The following is a 16,981-nucleotide window of genomic DNA, read 5'->3' on the forward strand; positions in this document are numbered from 1 at the left end:
ATCATTAGTATATTGTTAGTAGTGGGCCTATATGTATACAGTTCAGTCGAAGAGAGAGTGCAATTATAATTATAATCAGTAATATGTAAATTATAATAATCAATTCTAATTCGTCACAATCATTTAGCCTGTTATTATTCAGTAGGGTACAACATAATGTACAGCAAAAAGGCTACTTCTGATCCTCGAAAAAAAAAAAAGGTGATAATTTCAGAGATTTTCAGATTAGGGCTAACCTTACTAGAATGCTATTGTGGCTGAAAACAAGAATTATTAAATACTATTCAGCCACCTGCTGGAAAAGAACGTACATTACACGCTTAAAGAGAAGTTGAAATTATGAGCATAATAATAATACTAATAATAAGATAGGGAACTGTACAATTGCTCATTTCTGAAATGGAAACACCATAAACATTTCTAAAGTTACCATATTGTCTAATTATGCACAGCTCTAAAATATGTAATCAGCAAAATGCTCTTTTAAAGTGCAGTCTCTATAAATGATATTTAAAAATCCAGTCTTCAAGAACGACTGGAGAAGTCATGCAAATTCATTGTTCAAAAGGAGAGGGAAGGTTGTAGAACTCATTATATATCGGAGCCATAATCTTGAGCATTAACTAGTTAGCCATCAACTCGAAGGCCACTGACATCCCGGTCTCAGTTCCAAAAGGACTGTGCTTTGAGTCTTAAAGCTGCCCTGAAGATCAAATTCATGGCTATAACTAATGATATAGTTGTGCAAGTGTAAATCACTGTGGATCTACTGCCATTGAAACAATCACTGATCACTAAAAGTAAGATATTTGATAATAAGCTACGTAATTCCTTTAGTCTCTCCATGCATGCTGCACATTTCAACTTAATGTAACATTGAATGTGACACATTCCTGATCCATAGAGCACTAGAATGAAGCATGCCTAAGTACACTATATGAATAAGAGAACAGGCTGAGAAAAAGACCTCATGACACACTGTACTTCGGGATGTCTGTTCTTCAACAGACTGCATGTGATTTCATTTTCTCAGACTGCGTGGCACAATACTGTTTTTTCAGCTTTTCAAACGTAAATTTGATTGGCCAGGAAATCAAGCACATCATTATAAATGATGAGTGCAGTAAAAAAAAAGAGGGTGAAAGATCACATGTGTTTTATCTAGAAAACTTCCTTGACTTTCAGAATCATTAACTACAGGATAGCACAGTCAAAACAGTGAGATTCATTTCATCCGAGGAAAGTCATTTAAGGTAAGTAAATGGCATGTTTTAACATTATCTAATGGTCTAATGAAAGAAATCTTTTCATGTTCACAAGAATCTCTAAATGGGCATCCAATGGATTGATCTGATGAGAGAATGATTGGATGATTAGGTTTGTCCCGTCACTATCTAAGATAAATCTGCAAAATGAGAGACATGTGATACATAGTATTTGGGAAGCCTGCACTGGTATGGTTGTGAGAGCTTTAATGTAAATCCATTACAAGACAGAATGGGGATATTTTTCACGGTTTACTTCAAAAATGTTTCTCGTAGGTTTATTTTAAAAGTCAGGTTGTTATGTCTAGGCACATAATTTAAAGACTTGAGTACAAAAAATCTACTGCTCAGGAAAAAAACAGTTTATTATGTTCACACGTTGTCATGCCATATGGGGTAAATTGGGAACCTGCCATCGCAGGAATACTGCCAGTAGTATCACAGGTTTCAAAAATAAAATGAATATCAAATAATTGCTATAATAAGAAGGATAAAAGCATCTGGCAAAATAATAAATGTAAACATAAACAAGCTGTATACAGTGTAAGAAAATCTTGCAGGAAAACAGTTTCAGCAAATCATGTTGAACTTTATGGGAATAGAATAATATCAAATATTATTTGTAATGTGGATGTTTGGGTTATTTTTTTTAATGTCTTTTTAATTTATTGTTATACCATATATATATATATATATATATATATATATATATATATATATACTCAAAAATTATTCAGACATTTTTGATATTTTTTATATATTTTTACTAGTGGGTGCAGGACACTATAGTTCATTTATGTAAGTGAGGACAGCAAAATAAAGTAAACTGTGACATATTATACCCAAACATTCTTCATACAGTGGACTACCAGTAAAATTGACAAAAATTTGGAGCCAAAAATTATTCAGACACTTTGACCTGACCATGTTTTGCTTAAGTGTTATCTGACATAATTAATATTAATTTTTTCTGACACAGTTTAACTCTGAGATTTTGTCATATTTTGTTACCATTTTTTTTTTAAAATATAGTGAATAAACTGAACTAATAAAATGTTCAAGGTGTCTGAATAAATTTTGGTTTGACTGTGTATATATATATATATATATATATATATATATATATATATATCTTAAAAAAAAATCTGAAATACTGTTTTAAATTTAAGTCATGATTCTTCCATTATATTACATTGTATATCAAGTAAAATACTCTTAGGAAGCAACAAGTTACCTCTTTTAGTATCATTGAGATACTACATATTGTATTTTCCATTTTCTCTCTTTTATTAGTTTTAGTTGTTTTAGTACATAAAGTTATGTTGCTCTGGCAACTGGCTGAAACAAAAAAGCCTACAGTTAACGTTTATGCTATTTTAAGTAACAAAAATGTAATGGTTTTAGTTTTAGTTAACTATAACCCTGCACCAAGTTACTATGTAAACCTAACAACCATTCAGCAACATAAAATGACCCTTGCTCTGTGAGAAGAAGTACATTTTTGCTTTTGTTTTTGATTGAAAGAAAGACAGAAAGACTTCCAAGGTGCATTGCATGGCGATTAACATGCACGCAAATGCATTGGTGCATATGTGTGCACATGTGTGTGTCAGTGTGTATTCTTAAGCCAGAAAGAGCTCTGCTCCAGCAGCACGTGGCTCTGGTCAGCTGCCTGCAAGTTGTGGTGTAATTGAGTTCACATGAGCAGCTGATGGGTCCCATAGCATTTACAATCAACGGCAGCATCCCCAAAACCCAGTCCCGTGTCTCTGTTTTTTCCCCTCCTTTCTCCTCTCTCGTCTCTTCTTTATTATGCTGTCCTTAACTAGCTCTTGCCCTGTCTCTTATTAGAATTTCCATTGAGAATTCTATACTGCCTCCTGTCTCCACACTCATGGCTCCAGAGAAGACTAGTGATGGGCTGGACAACTATGCATTTACTGTGAGTAACCTCCATTAATAGACATTTAATGTAGAATTACTCGATTCTTTCTTAAATTAGTCTTAGAGCTTCTAGAACTGGACAGATTGAATCCAGGGACATTGAAATTTGAATGTACTATGTAATCATGGGTCTTGTTTTCATTGCGTAAATCTACAACTTGCGTCAGACTGCAGTTAGGTTATAAGATCCTTAAAATCACACAGTTGTAAAAATCTATGGTGTGAGATAATTTCTTTTTATGACCGAAGATTCTAATCACTCAAGATGATTCAAACATTACTCATGTGTTTGTTATTGTGGTCATGCTCAGTGTTTTAGTGACTGGAATGTGTAACTAGAGCAATGTGCGTGTGTATCACTCAGAGCCCATATATCGCTCATATAAGATGGGTTATATGAACGTTATAGAGCCCATATAACGAGGTGCATTGGTTTTTACTCACAAATCCAAATGAATATTTACATGTGCCATGTGAAATTGACTGAACTGTTGAGTGAAAACTGCTGGATCAGAAACTGTTTAATGTTTTTTGACTTTAGGTTGATGGTGTAGACCGCTTCTGTGAGTTACCAGAAAATACAAACGGAAGAGGTAGTTTTTCAGAGGAGGGAGACAGTAACAAGCTAGCATATTGTGTCACAGATATTCCACCATGGTACCTTTGCATCTTTTTGGGGATTCAGGTAAGCACTGTGCACACGTATTTCTGTGAACATTGATTTATTGCATATCATTGGGCTCATATAAATCAATTCAAATTTATCAATCTCAATTGGAGTATGCACTATGAACAGCACAGTATTCGTCAGTACCAATAAATATGTACAGTTCCAATATACAATGTGGTCCAAAATTCTAAAACCACTCTGAGATTTTTAATGCCTGCACATAAAGAGAAAGATTTTTACCCAAAGGTTATGACACAAACTGAGTAAGACATAATTAACCCTATAAAGCCTGACATATGGAATAAGTCCGAAAAATTTTATTTTTTTTTTTTTTAAGGAACAGTTTTGTGAGACAAAATATGAAAAGAAAATCTACAAAAAGTCTACACCTCAGTTTTATACAGAAGCCCAAACTGAGCAAAAATATGCAATTTGGTGCAGATGTTGATATTTATATGGACAAAAAGTAAGGTGAAATTCTGATTCATGTACCAAATATAATACAGTAGGCTTTACAGGGTTAAGATTCAGCACTATTTTTAATTAAATAAGAAAATTTGTGACATTGATCATGAGAAGTCTTTTGTACAGATGGTCAAGTGTTTTTGGGGTCATTCTCAAATCATGCAGGAGAACAAGATCAAACTTGTAGAGCTGTGCAGCTGACAATATAAAATCCATTTAAAAAAAAAAAAAATCCTATTCAACTTGTATTGCTATAGTGACTACATAAACGTTGCATTAAAGCCAAACCCAAAAATTAAAATTCTGTCATCATTTACTCACCCTCATGTTGTTTCAAACATGTAAGACTTTTGTTCATCTTTGAAACACAAATTAAGATATTGTTATGAAATCTGAGAGATTTTTGTCTCTCCATTGACAGTCCAAGGAACTTTTTTTTCCACCAGACCTGCTGCTGTCTGCGTTTCCATCGCGGTCTAAAGTACTGGGAAGGTTAAGTCCGGTGACGTAGGACTGAGCACAACTTTCCAGTTCCTGCTGGATTTCGTCCACCGCATTAAAGCTTAATAAAGCCTGCACCTCTTCGTCGGTCCATCTGTCGTATTTTTAATATAAATAGCAAACAACTCTTACTGCATGCACTGCAACAGACTTTTAAAAATGGTAGTTGAAATAAAATGCTGCGTGAACTCAACCAATCTGCATTCAGCGCCTAAGTCCCACCTCCAAATGTTCCTGAACTTTGAAAAAGTACTACCTCATGAGCAGGGACTTTCTGAGGGGGAAATTTTTACCTGGAACTTCATTTAGATCCTGGTTCCTGCGGTCAAAACACACTTAGTACCACCCCTAGTTCCTAGGGAAAGCTCCTGCGGTGGAAACGTGGCTTATGGCGCTTCAAAATGTTCACAAAGAGAGCATAAAACTAATCTATATCAATTGAGCGGTTTTGTCCAAATTTTGAAGAGACACAATTGCTTTATGAACAGATACAATTTAGGCTTTTATTCACACATTCATCAACACACACGTCAGATATGGTAAACGAAAGCTCAAGTATGCTTGCTTGACGTGCAAGAACCAACGAGGTTCATTGGGTCGGCAGCATGTTTGAGTTTCTACAAGAACCAATGAGGTTTGTTCTCGCTCATCAGGCAAGTACAGTTGAGATTCTGGTTATGTTCGCTGATCAATGTTGGTAGTTGCGTGGACTGTCAATGGAAGGACAGAAATCGCTCAGATTTCATTTAAAATATCTTCATTTGAGTTTTGAAGATGAACAAAAGTCTTATGGGTTTGGAACAACACAAGGGTGAGTAATTGATGACAATTTTTTTTTTTGGGGGGGGGGGGGGAACTAACTTTAAATTAATAAATTATGCAAAATAAAAGCATTTTCACTAGTAATCTCAGAATGTACTTTACTGTACATAGAATGTGTTTAGTAGGTTACTGAAAGACACACATAACTATTTCTCTCCATCTCTCTGACAGCACTATCTTACAGCCTTTGGTGGCATCATAGCCATTCCTCTGATATTGTCTCAGGGCCTTTGTCTACAGCATGACGGCCTCACGCAAAGTCACCTAATCAGCACTATTTTCTTCGTGTCTGGGTTGTGCACCTTACTGCAGGTCACTTTTGGAGTGAGGTATGGTTCATTATATCACTCATGGCAAAATCATGTTTCACAGGGAAACCTCATGAAAAATTGCATAGCAGAATTCAAAAATAGTAACAGAACCAAGGCCAAAGTCAGCGTACTGGGTGGGAAGTTAGATAATGATGTGTAAAGATTTTTTATAGATGAGGTGTTGGTTAAACAACGAAACACTGAGAGTGTTTTGATCATTGTCATAATCAGTGTTGTGTTGTGGTTACTGAGACCCAAGGGACTTTCTTTGTCAATTATTTAACCATGTGTGGTTAATTATGAAAAGCTGTTTCTCTTATAGCAAATAACTGCAGATGCCTTTATATACACTTGGAGTTAATGTGTTCCTTGTTTAATTATAAGATTACCTGGGTTTTGTGAGGTATGTTTATGATGCTATCCAATTTGCAGGGCATACGTTTTTATGTATTTATTTTGACTGTTCCTCTGAAGACTCTGAAAAGTTACTTATGTTCCAGATAAACCATCTCCTGGGGCAACAATCCAAATATTCAGTCCAAGGGTTCATTGACCTAGGAAAGTGTGAATAATGTAGACTTAGCAATGTTTTCACAGTCTGATAAGCCTCTGCATGTTTTAGACTGAAATCCTATTGTGTTCTTCTGGGCTGCTTTGCCTGAATAACAGGCCAAAGAAATCCTGCAATGCTAACTCTACACTACAGACCTTAAGAACTTCGAGAGCATTAGCATTTATGTTAATCAAACATGATGAATCTGAAACAATCCATTACTGATGTACAGCAGTTATAATATATGGGACATTGGTCAGACTGCTTCCTGCAGTAGCTGAAAACCATAATAGGATTAGGAATTTTCCATCTTAGCATGAGGTTCAGCACATTTTAAATCCTCATTCTTCAGGCCTCTCAGCTGAGGAGCTCCCTTTTGTGTGAAGCAGTAGGATTGTTGTATAATTAGTTCAAGAAAATTTGTCTTAGCATCCCTAAAACTATCTAAATTACCTTTTGTAGGTGTAACTGATATGGTGAAAGCTTGCAGTATAAATGCATAAAATAGCTCTAGATGTTTACTTGTAGGAACCTTGTAAAATGAGTCATTATATAACATTTAATGAGATTTGAATCAACTAAAAGTGCAGTAAATCTTATCTTCTAACAACACACAACAGTTTTACCTTGTTTTTAGCTTGGTGAAATGGATTAGGATTCAGTAAGCGTTAAAGTTGGCATGAAACAGAAGTTGCAATAGTCTATTCTTCCCAATTGTGATATACATATCAGAATGTAGGACGGGACTTGATTTGGGACATTGGGAACTGATTGGATTGTTCACTATTTCTCTGCACTTTTTAAAAAAACAAAAATAACAATCAAAACCACAAGAGCTAGATTTTTGGTGACAAGGTTCTTCTTTTTCCTAATGCAAGGTTACCCATTCTCCAGGGTGGAACGTTTACGTTCCTTTCACCCACCATGGCTTTGCTTTCAATGCCTGAATGGACCTGTCCAGCCTGGACACAAAACGCCAGCCTGGTCAACACCACCTCACCCGAGTTCATAGATGTTTGGCAAAGTCGAATGCAAGTTGTGAGTATCTCAGTAACTGATAGACCCTGCATGTACACATGTACATACAGTATGTAGAGTTGTCCTCATTTTTATTTGCATAGTTAAAGGCGTCATGAAATGGAAGTTGCGATAGTGTTTTTCTTCCCTATTTTGACATATATCTGAATGAAACAGCTTCATGAACAAGAAAAAATGTTGCTGTGATCTCATGTGAGTGACAGGTTGTTCCACCCTCGCGCCAGTAAACACGTCATCAGAGACGAGAAGTCATTGTATTAAATAAAACTGAAGCAAAAAATTGGCAAAATTACACTTTTTACATTTACAAATAAAATGGCTGTTAAAAATGGACACTCTGGACGTCAAATTTGTAACATGTTCATCGTTAAAAAAATGGTCCTTGAGGGTCACCCGTGTGAAACTATAAGTTTATCTCAAGAACTGCACAGTTATTACCTCGCTGGTGAGTCATGTATCTTAAGTTACTAAACTATTTTACGGATTAATTTGTTTAAATACGTCTGTTTGAAAGAGAGAGAGCGAACGCGAGAGATTATGCACTTTCAGGACACAATAAAATGTATTTTGTGGCAAAAACCATGACAATTATTTGTCATTTTCATCCTATCGTTTACTATATTTATTTGCTTGGTCGGTGTCCTTGTGGGTTTTGTTTCTTTTGCGGTTGTTGTCTGTAGGACCTATTGAAATAACTGAAATCATTTGGCGGAGTGATATGGAACTGCAATGCGATCAAGACCTGCCTAGAACTACTTTAGCCGTGCGTTTCCCTGAAAATAATTGCACACCTTAGAACGTTGGTCAACCAATCAGATTTGAGCATTCAACAGCCTCGTAGTATAATATTTTATATTCTAACCCAATGAAATTCATACTTTTTGGGCCACTGCATATTTAGATAGATGGAAAGGCAGAGGTAAAGATGTTATTTAACAGAAGATATACAAGATTATCTTGTTACAGCAACACAACATCTATAAGAATATCTTTATAGAATAAGGATAAAATTCTGTTTCTGTTGTCTTCACAGCTCCAAGGCTCAATCATGGTGGGCTCCCTATTCCAAGTGCTGGTGGGATTCTCCGGTCTCATTGGCCTCTTCATGCGTTTCATTGGCCCTTTGACCATCGCACCTACTATTTCACTAATCGGCCTATCGCTGTTTGACTCCGCTGGCATGAATGCAGGACACCATTGGGGCATCTCTTCCATGTGTGTACTTCTCAGAATTAATCATCATTAATCAAAATTTGAAGCAGGTACTCTATAATCAATACTGTGTAGATTTTTTTTGTCACTCACATGAGATGGTTACAGGTAATGCTCTTTTAAACTTAAAATGACACAGAGCCATAACACAGTCTTATTGTCCTCCACAGGACGACGTGTTTGATTGTGATATTCTCGCAGTACCTCCGTCATATTGCCATCCCTTTCCCCAAATACAGCAAAGCCAAGAAATTTCACACCACCAAGATTTACATATTTCAGATTCTGCCTGTAAGTTTTATATCTATTTTCTAAATATGAATGCTTCATAAAAATACCTTTATAAGCAAGGTTTGTTTTCTCAGGTCCTGCTAGGTATCAGTCTGTCTTGGTTGATTTGTTACCTGCTGACGATCTACGATGTCCTGCCCTCAGACCCTGACAAATATGGCTATCTAGCTCGGACTGACATTAAAGGAGACGTTACCGGCAGGGCGCCTTGGTTCAGATTTCCTTATCCAGGTATTGCAACCAGCACAATTAAGACCAATGAAGTAACTTATACGATCTTTACTGTATCTGTACAGGAATCATAATGTATTATTGCTGTTGTATTATAACATAGGCTATTGACATCATCAATAAAAGTTTTTATGGATATGTAATTCTTTTCCCAGGTCAATGGGGAGTGCCAACTGTTAGTCTGGCAGGAGTTTTTGGAATCCTGGCAGGAGTCATATCATCAATGATTGAGTCAGTGGGTGATTATCATGCCTGTGCCAGGCTATCTGGTGCTCCACCTCCACCTAGACATGCCATCAATAGGGGCATTGGCATTGAAGGCATTGGGTGTCTGCTGGCAGGTGCCTGGGGCACAGGTAACGGAACCACCTCCTACAGTGAGAACGTAGGAGCCTTGGGGATCACCAAGGTACAAAGTTTCACTGTGATATGTTTTACTATAATATTAGCCAAAATGTTTCACATATAATTTAATTCGGTTTTATAATGATTGCAAAGGCTTACAACACTACTATCCACTATCTAAAATACTTTTTAAAGAACCAAATTAGATTGTAAGAGATCGTTTGGAATATTTTTCTGTGAAGTTACGACACTAATCGAGAGGAACCTTTCCTCTTTGCAGGTTGGTAGTCGCATGGTGATTGTGGCCAGTGGCTTTGTAATGATTATAATGGGAATGTTTGGGAAAATTGGAGCCATATTTACTACAATACCAACGCCTGTCATTGGAGGAATGTTTCTAGTCATGTTTGGGGTCATTATGGCTGCTGGTGTTTCAAGCCTACAGGTAAAAACGGATTTGTTAACGGATTCAGAAATCCTTCTTAAATGCTGATTTGGTGCTCAAGAAACATTTCTTATTAGTATCAATGTGAAAAACAGTTCTGTCATGACAGCTCTTGGAGTGTTTGGCATGGTAATGGGTATGACAGTGTTGATATGTTTGGTCTTGGTGGAATAGATCTGCTACGCTGCTGCTGCTTTTATTGCTGCTGCTGTTGCAGAGCAAGTACGGGACTTGCTACTGCCAATACATACACGACATACTGATGTGAGCAAGTAAGACATGCTGCTGCTGTACAATATAGCGTACATGAATTACCCGTAGCAGATCTATACAGGTGGAGCTGGGGAAGGTGGTGGGTTTCTGAAAGCACTAAGGCAAATGCTACCCAAGTATTTTGAAGGTTGAGCAGCAAGCTCATTGGCTACTGATACAGCAGGAACCAATCAGCTGTGCCCTATAGATAACAATGTCATTTCAAACAGGTTGAGTTAAAGGACCTATTAGCCTGCGCCATCTAGAGTTTCATGACAGAACTTTGTATTTGTGCTGCTTAATGTTTTTGTGGAAAACATGATCACTTTTTTTTAAGGTTCTTCAATTAATAGAAAGTTCAAAAGAACAGCATTTATTTGAAATGGAAATCTTTTGTAACATTATTAATGTCTTTACTGTCACTTTTGATCAATTTTATGCATCCTTGCTGAATAAAAGTATTAATTTTCTTTCTTCATATGTTTAATATGATATATTGTTAACATGACTGATTTCTATTATTAATAGTATACAGACATGAATTCTTCACGGACCATCTTCATCTTTGGATTCTCCATGTTCACTGGGCTTACTATTCCTAACTGGATAATGAAAAACCCAACATCTATAGCCACAGGTATATAAACTACGATCAGTACTGGAAAAGCACATGCTACAGACTCTATAAAGACACATCTACTGTCAACATCCTGTTTGTATTCCAATTACAAATCTCTTGTGCTTTCTTTTTGTATTAGGAGTTGTTGAACTGGACCATGTGCTTCTAGTGCTTCTGACAACCAGTATGTTTGTTGGAGGATTCTTTGGATTTCTGCTCGATAACACAATACCTGGTGAGTTATACTAATAATCTGCTTCAGTAACTGTCCCAATTCCAATATCTGATTCATCAAGTAACTTGGCACTTTTGCAATAACAGTCTGTTTAATATTCCCGCAGGAACGAAACGCGAACGGGGCATTATTGCATGGAACAATGCCCACCAAAATGAGTCAGACAACACTGTAGAAAGTGATGACGTGTATGGGCTGCCCTTTGGAATTACTACCTGCCTCTCTTCCTTCAGGTGGACCAAATATGTGCCATTCTGCCCTACACACAAAGTCAGCACACAGGATGACCCACCATCCAGTCTGGATTCTTTGGACACCAAAACAGAGCCTAACAAAGATGATGCACACATCATAGTGGGGGTGGCATTATAGTCTGTGATGGAGACTTCCATCTTAAATCAAGAGACAATTTAGTCTAAAGTAAAAAGGCTCCTAATTCTGTGATATAGTCGTATTCAGAGTCATATTCAATTCTCTGTCATATTGAGGTACGGACTGAACTGAGAAGGCAGCTACCCCCACATTCATAATTTAATATCTAATCTGAAGCAGTACTGCTCAAATATATCTCTCTATTTTATGAATTATCTGTAAAGATAATGTTAATGAGTAATGGGTAACACTTCACAATAAGGTCTTATTAGATAATGTTAGTAAATTCATTATTTAACTTACAATGAGCAATACATTTGTTACAGGATTTATTTTTTAATGTATTAGCAAATGTTGAAATTAACATTAAGATTAAAAAATGCTTTACCTTTTTTTTTTTTCATTGTTAGTTCATGTTAACTAATGAATTAATGTTAACTAATAGTACCTTATTGTAAAGTGTTACTGATTAATGTTTTTCTTTTCTTAATGGTGCTCTAGGGGTGATTTCAAATAAAGATGAGAAGTGCAAAACACTTGATAGGGTACAAATATATATTTTACAAAATAAATAAACTTAGTTTTGGAATTCATGTAATGTCATTGAAGCTTTTTATTACGCTTAAAGGAACACACAATATGTGGATAATAAATCTGTTAACTGCTCTGTGGAGATCCTTAAAACACACCTGATGGACACATGCTGAAATACTGTCTGTATTTAAAGGATCCTCAGGGACTCTAAACCCCGGATAATGAGGCCGTATACAATATCTTGCCATTATAGTGTTGATTGACAGTGTTGAGGTGCCAGTGAGAGTTCAGTAAAAGTTCCTAAAAAGATCCAAATACAAAATGAAATTGTAGCGTGACAGTCAACAGGATTTACGGTAACAAACTATTTACAGTAAATAAGCCTCGCTTGTAGTAAGCTATTAGGCTGCAGTTTTTTCTCAATTTCTAACGCACAATTCATGAAACAATTCGCCATTTTCTCAAACTATAAACACAATCTCAGATCTACACACCAACTTGTACAAACCCCAAACTGTCAAGTCAAAATCAAATAGTTCAGTCAAAAAGATTCTTTTTTGTCAGAATCAAACTTTGGCCTCATGAGTCATGACACACAAATCTAACAAATACACAGACTACTTTCCTGCCCAATGAACACTATAGTGAGATCAATTCAAAACACTTTAACAAAAAACTTTTATTGATTCGAGAATACTTTTGCAGCTCATGTCTATTACAGTTTAGCCTACAACCTAAATGGATACACTGATACACTGAAAAAATGAATAAGCAAAACTTACTTAAATTTTCTTTTGCAAGTTTTTGCACGCATATTTTTAAGTAAATTTCAAATATAGAATTAAGTAACTCTACTTAACTAAGTTAAGTAAAATTAACAAAGAAAATAAGTAATTTTAACTTGGCCAGTAAAAGGTTGAGTGATTCTACTTACTTCTACCTAATAGTTTCTTTTGTAATACATTTTACTTAAACGATATAACACTAAATCAAACCACGCTTTTAAAGTGTATGCTTTACTTTGAAACATCTAAGCAAATTATACAATAGATATTGTGAAGTTACCATATCTACATATTAGAAGTAACGCGGCACCTGAACACAGAGACCTCAATACTTGGTAGACAATACACAATGACGGTAACATTCGATGGATCGTTTATGAGTGTGAATGTGCCATTCTGAGTAGAAAATGAACTCCAAATGTCACAAAATGGCAAGTTACTAAACATAACCACAAAAACAATGATAAAACAGTGTAAAAACAGCTGAAAAACAACGAAAAATTGAACAAATTAATTATTCAAGGCCCAGTGTATGATGGGAACACCAGTATCAGAAAAGTTGAGTAGTTTTACTTAAAATTTTATAATGTTGATATTTACTCTTTAATTTCTACAAGCTTAAATTGAGTACTAATATAGAATTTACTTAGTTTTTTAAATTCTTGCCTGAACTAATTTTTTCATGTAAAAATTACATTTGTTTTTTCTGTAGTATTTACTTCACCATAAAATCATGTTTTACAGTGTACAGTAAAATACAACAATGAGCTTTTCAAAAATTAATTTCATTACAGTATCAGTTTCTTGGTCTTCTGATATAAGACTTTACCTACCATAGGCAGTAATTTCTCAGTTTTTGCAAAAATACAGTAGGCTACTTGTAAAAACCCTGAATCGCGAAATCGTGAAAACCCTGAATCGTAAATAGAAACCCTGTGCGTCCCAGTTCGTGTACTCATGCACTATTCTATGACGTTTTTAAGTACAAATAGTGCAAGTAGTGCGTTCACAAACAGAAAATTCCAAAAAGAAAAAGTGCACTTTAAATACCCGGGTGATGCACTAAATTAACGGAAAAAAAGAAGTGTGGAATGTTGGACACTTCATGCACTCAATCGTCGCAGCTTTAATTACGTAGCGGAGGGAGAGGGGGTATCAGACTCCGTTGTTAAATGACAAAATAACCTTATACAATTCACGCACTACATGGATGAGTACATAGTGCATAAGTACATAGTGTATAAGTGCATATAGTGTATAGTGAGTCATTTGGGACGCAACTTATGAAACCCTGTAGATGATTCTTTCAGCTCTCATGCGGTGTTAGGATACATTTTGTAAAGCAAAATCACCTGTGCTATTTATCCTGATATTCTGATTGGTGTGTCATCAGTTTTGTCATAATGTTACTCATGGATAAGTGTGTGCTATTTCAGTTTACATTCTGCTGCTTAAGTTAATTATATTGTGTTTGTGTTTTATGAATGAGAAAAACAAAATGTTTTTAATACCATTATTCTGCCTTTTTTCATTTGGTATGTTTTTTTTTTTTGTAAACATACCAAATGAATGGGTTTTGGGTTATGGGTATTTTTAACCCACAAGATGGCGCTAAATAACAACACTTGACACACTCTTCCTTTCAAACCATTTTGGAGCTCCAATTTTCTCTATATACTACAGTCCATTGTTAATGATCTGCTAAATTTATACCTTTGAAAACAGATCATGAACCATCATGGATGCTCTTTGGTTAATCCTAAATTGTACCACTTTCTGCATTTTTGAGACCCCTTTTTCCCCCCTTTGAATCTGGCTATGGAGTTGCTGTAAGCATTTGCTATAAACGGATAACTAATTGTCAAAATCAAGCCAAAGTGCATCAACAGCAGATGTTCCTCTGCATTCCATTTGAAGGCGTTTCTGTTACAAATGCTCACATAAGTAAAACAGTGTGAAACACACCCAAGGTGCATATGATTGATTTAGTGTTATGGAGCTTGGAGTGGAAAGCAGTGGTTGGTGGAAAACTGTGGTAGGTCTACTAAGTGCCTTATTATATATTGCATTTGAAAATCCTGGTCTGTTCTGTAGAAGAATCTGTGAAATACTGAGCTGAACGTATGTATGCACTCACATAAATCAAGGTCACTTTCTACAGATGTGTAAAAACTTGATATTATGTAAAGGTCAACATTCAGTGAAGATTTTTTTGGGCCTGAATGCAGATCTGAAGTAGAAAACAAAATGTTCCAGTTTATATATATATAAATGTATGTATGCCTACATTTAATCAATTAAACTATAAAAATGGCATCTCTACATCAATAACATTACCCTGTCTGTGACCTACATCTCATTTATTCAATTTTTTATTTTCTCTCAGTTATTGTTTTTTATGCATCTGCTATTTATTTAAAATAGGCATGCATATCTGTTATGCATTGGCCAATAAGTTTAGTTTTAAACTGCTTTTGCACAATGACGTCTATCACTTCACAGTCGTGCTGAAAGGCAAAAAGGAATAAAAAACGCATTTTTTGTTCATCTTCCATCCTGCCGAGTGCATGATTCTTGGCACCTGTATATCAGTTTCCATTGAGGACAGAATCCTGTGGAAGCCATCTGTTGTAATCTCTCCATCCTCAGGCTTCTGGTCCAATGTTCCTCCCTTTCCCTAAATCACTAATAAATGAGACTTTGTGATTAGGGCTGGTGAAGCTGATTGTCCTAACCACAACTGAGCTAACATACTCAGGCGTGACCATCAAACTATTACCTATCTGCCCCTCATAATCAGCCTGCGGATCACGCTAATCATCATCAAAGGGAGAAATATATATTACAAGAAAGATTAAAGCACTTTCACTAAGAGCATACCATTTTTTCACAGTAGAAGCATCTTGATATTGCTAAAAACAAGCAATGATGGAATATTTTGGCATTAATATAATAATTAAAATACTAGATTAAAAGTTGCATGAAATAATGTTTAAATGACAATAAATGAGCTTTTTCATGCAGTTAAGCATGTATTGGCTACATTTTGTGACTGAGAAATAATATACAGTAATGAATTGCTTTAACATTTTTAAAAGACAGCTAAAATGTTGATGGTTCTGATTGGTTGCTAGGCTGTTGCTGGGTGTTTACTGCTTAATAAGGTATTCTGATTGGTTGCTAGATGGTTGCTGACTGCACCAAGGCAACAGAAGCAACTGTTTAATAGTGTATTTGTATCTTGTCATGCTGTACTTTTGCCATTTGTCATCTTAGCAAAAAATATTTTTGCAAAAAATTTGAAAACTTGAGCAAATGTGCATTCAAATTCAATAGAATACACTGATGTAACAATAATCAGTATTATTGCACCGTATTTACATTTTTTTTTCTCTCTATGTCATAGTTAGGTAAGCTCTCTTTTGTGTGAAATTATGAGTAAGTTATTATTATGAGATTAAAAAAAATCGAAATTATGAAATACAAATTTACTTTCTATGTAATGATTTTTACTCACAATTATGGTTTACAAAAACATGATTTTTTTCTTACGTGGCCATACATTCATCAGTCTAATCAGTCAATATTCAAACAGCTTGCAAAGTAAAGTAAAGGTTTCATCTCTACTAACCTTCGTGGGAATGAAACCTTTTGATTTTGCAGATGATGCCTGAGAACTGCAGCATATTGTTTCCTCACTTCCGATATTCAGAGGCATCTGGGGCTTGTGATCGTGATCCCTGTGGAGAAGATGATTCTAGTAAAGTCTGCTGGACATCCTGGTCTCCTCGCTCTGGCCTCAAGGCTCTGTCCCTGGAGTGTTTGATGAGGCAGCTCCGGTGCCAGACGACCCAGCCTGAATCTCTCTAAAGCAGACCTGAGACACAAGCACTCAATGTGGGCTTATAATTCTGCTTATCATCTCAGGCCAAAAAAGCGTTCTTCCAATGGAACCAGTTTTATGTTCACTCCCTTGCGTTTATAGAAAAGTATTGATGAATAGAAAAGAAGAGGTCATGAAGACAACAGGGTGTAGAAAGACCAAAAACATATGTATTTGACAGTTGTCCAATAGTTCATCCTTTAAAAAG

General features: G+C 35.7%; 1 protein-coding gene across 1 annotated transcript; it reads left to right on the forward strand.

Moving 5' to 3' along the window:
- The first annotated feature begins 1,184 nt into the window (after positions 1-1,184).
- slc23a4 (solute carrier family 23 member 4) lies at positions 1,185-12,164 on the forward strand. Its single transcript, XM_051871318.1, has 13 exons — positions 1,185-1,253; positions 3,117-3,207; positions 3,751-3,894; positions 5,839-5,996; positions 7,410-7,569; positions 8,603-8,784; positions 8,952-9,072; positions 9,147-9,303; positions 9,459-9,712; positions 9,929-10,093; positions 10,874-10,982; positions 11,104-11,199; positions 11,306-12,164. Exons 2-13 carry the CDS (start codon positions 3,160-3,162, stop codon positions 11,569-11,571), a joined length of 1,860 nt encoding a protein of 619 aa, XP_051727278.1. The 5' UTR covers positions 1,185-1,253; positions 3,117-3,159; the 3' UTR covers positions 11,572-12,164.
- Positions 12,165-16,981: the final 4,817 nt, after the last annotated feature.

The sequence above is a fragment of the Ctenopharyngodon idella genome, chromosome 18, assembly GCF_019924925.1.
Source record: "Ctenopharyngodon idella isolate HZGC_01 chromosome 18, HZGC01, whole genome shotgun sequence".
Lineage (NCBI taxonomy): Eukaryota > Metazoa > Chordata > Actinopteri > Cypriniformes > Xenocyprididae > Ctenopharyngodon > Ctenopharyngodon idella.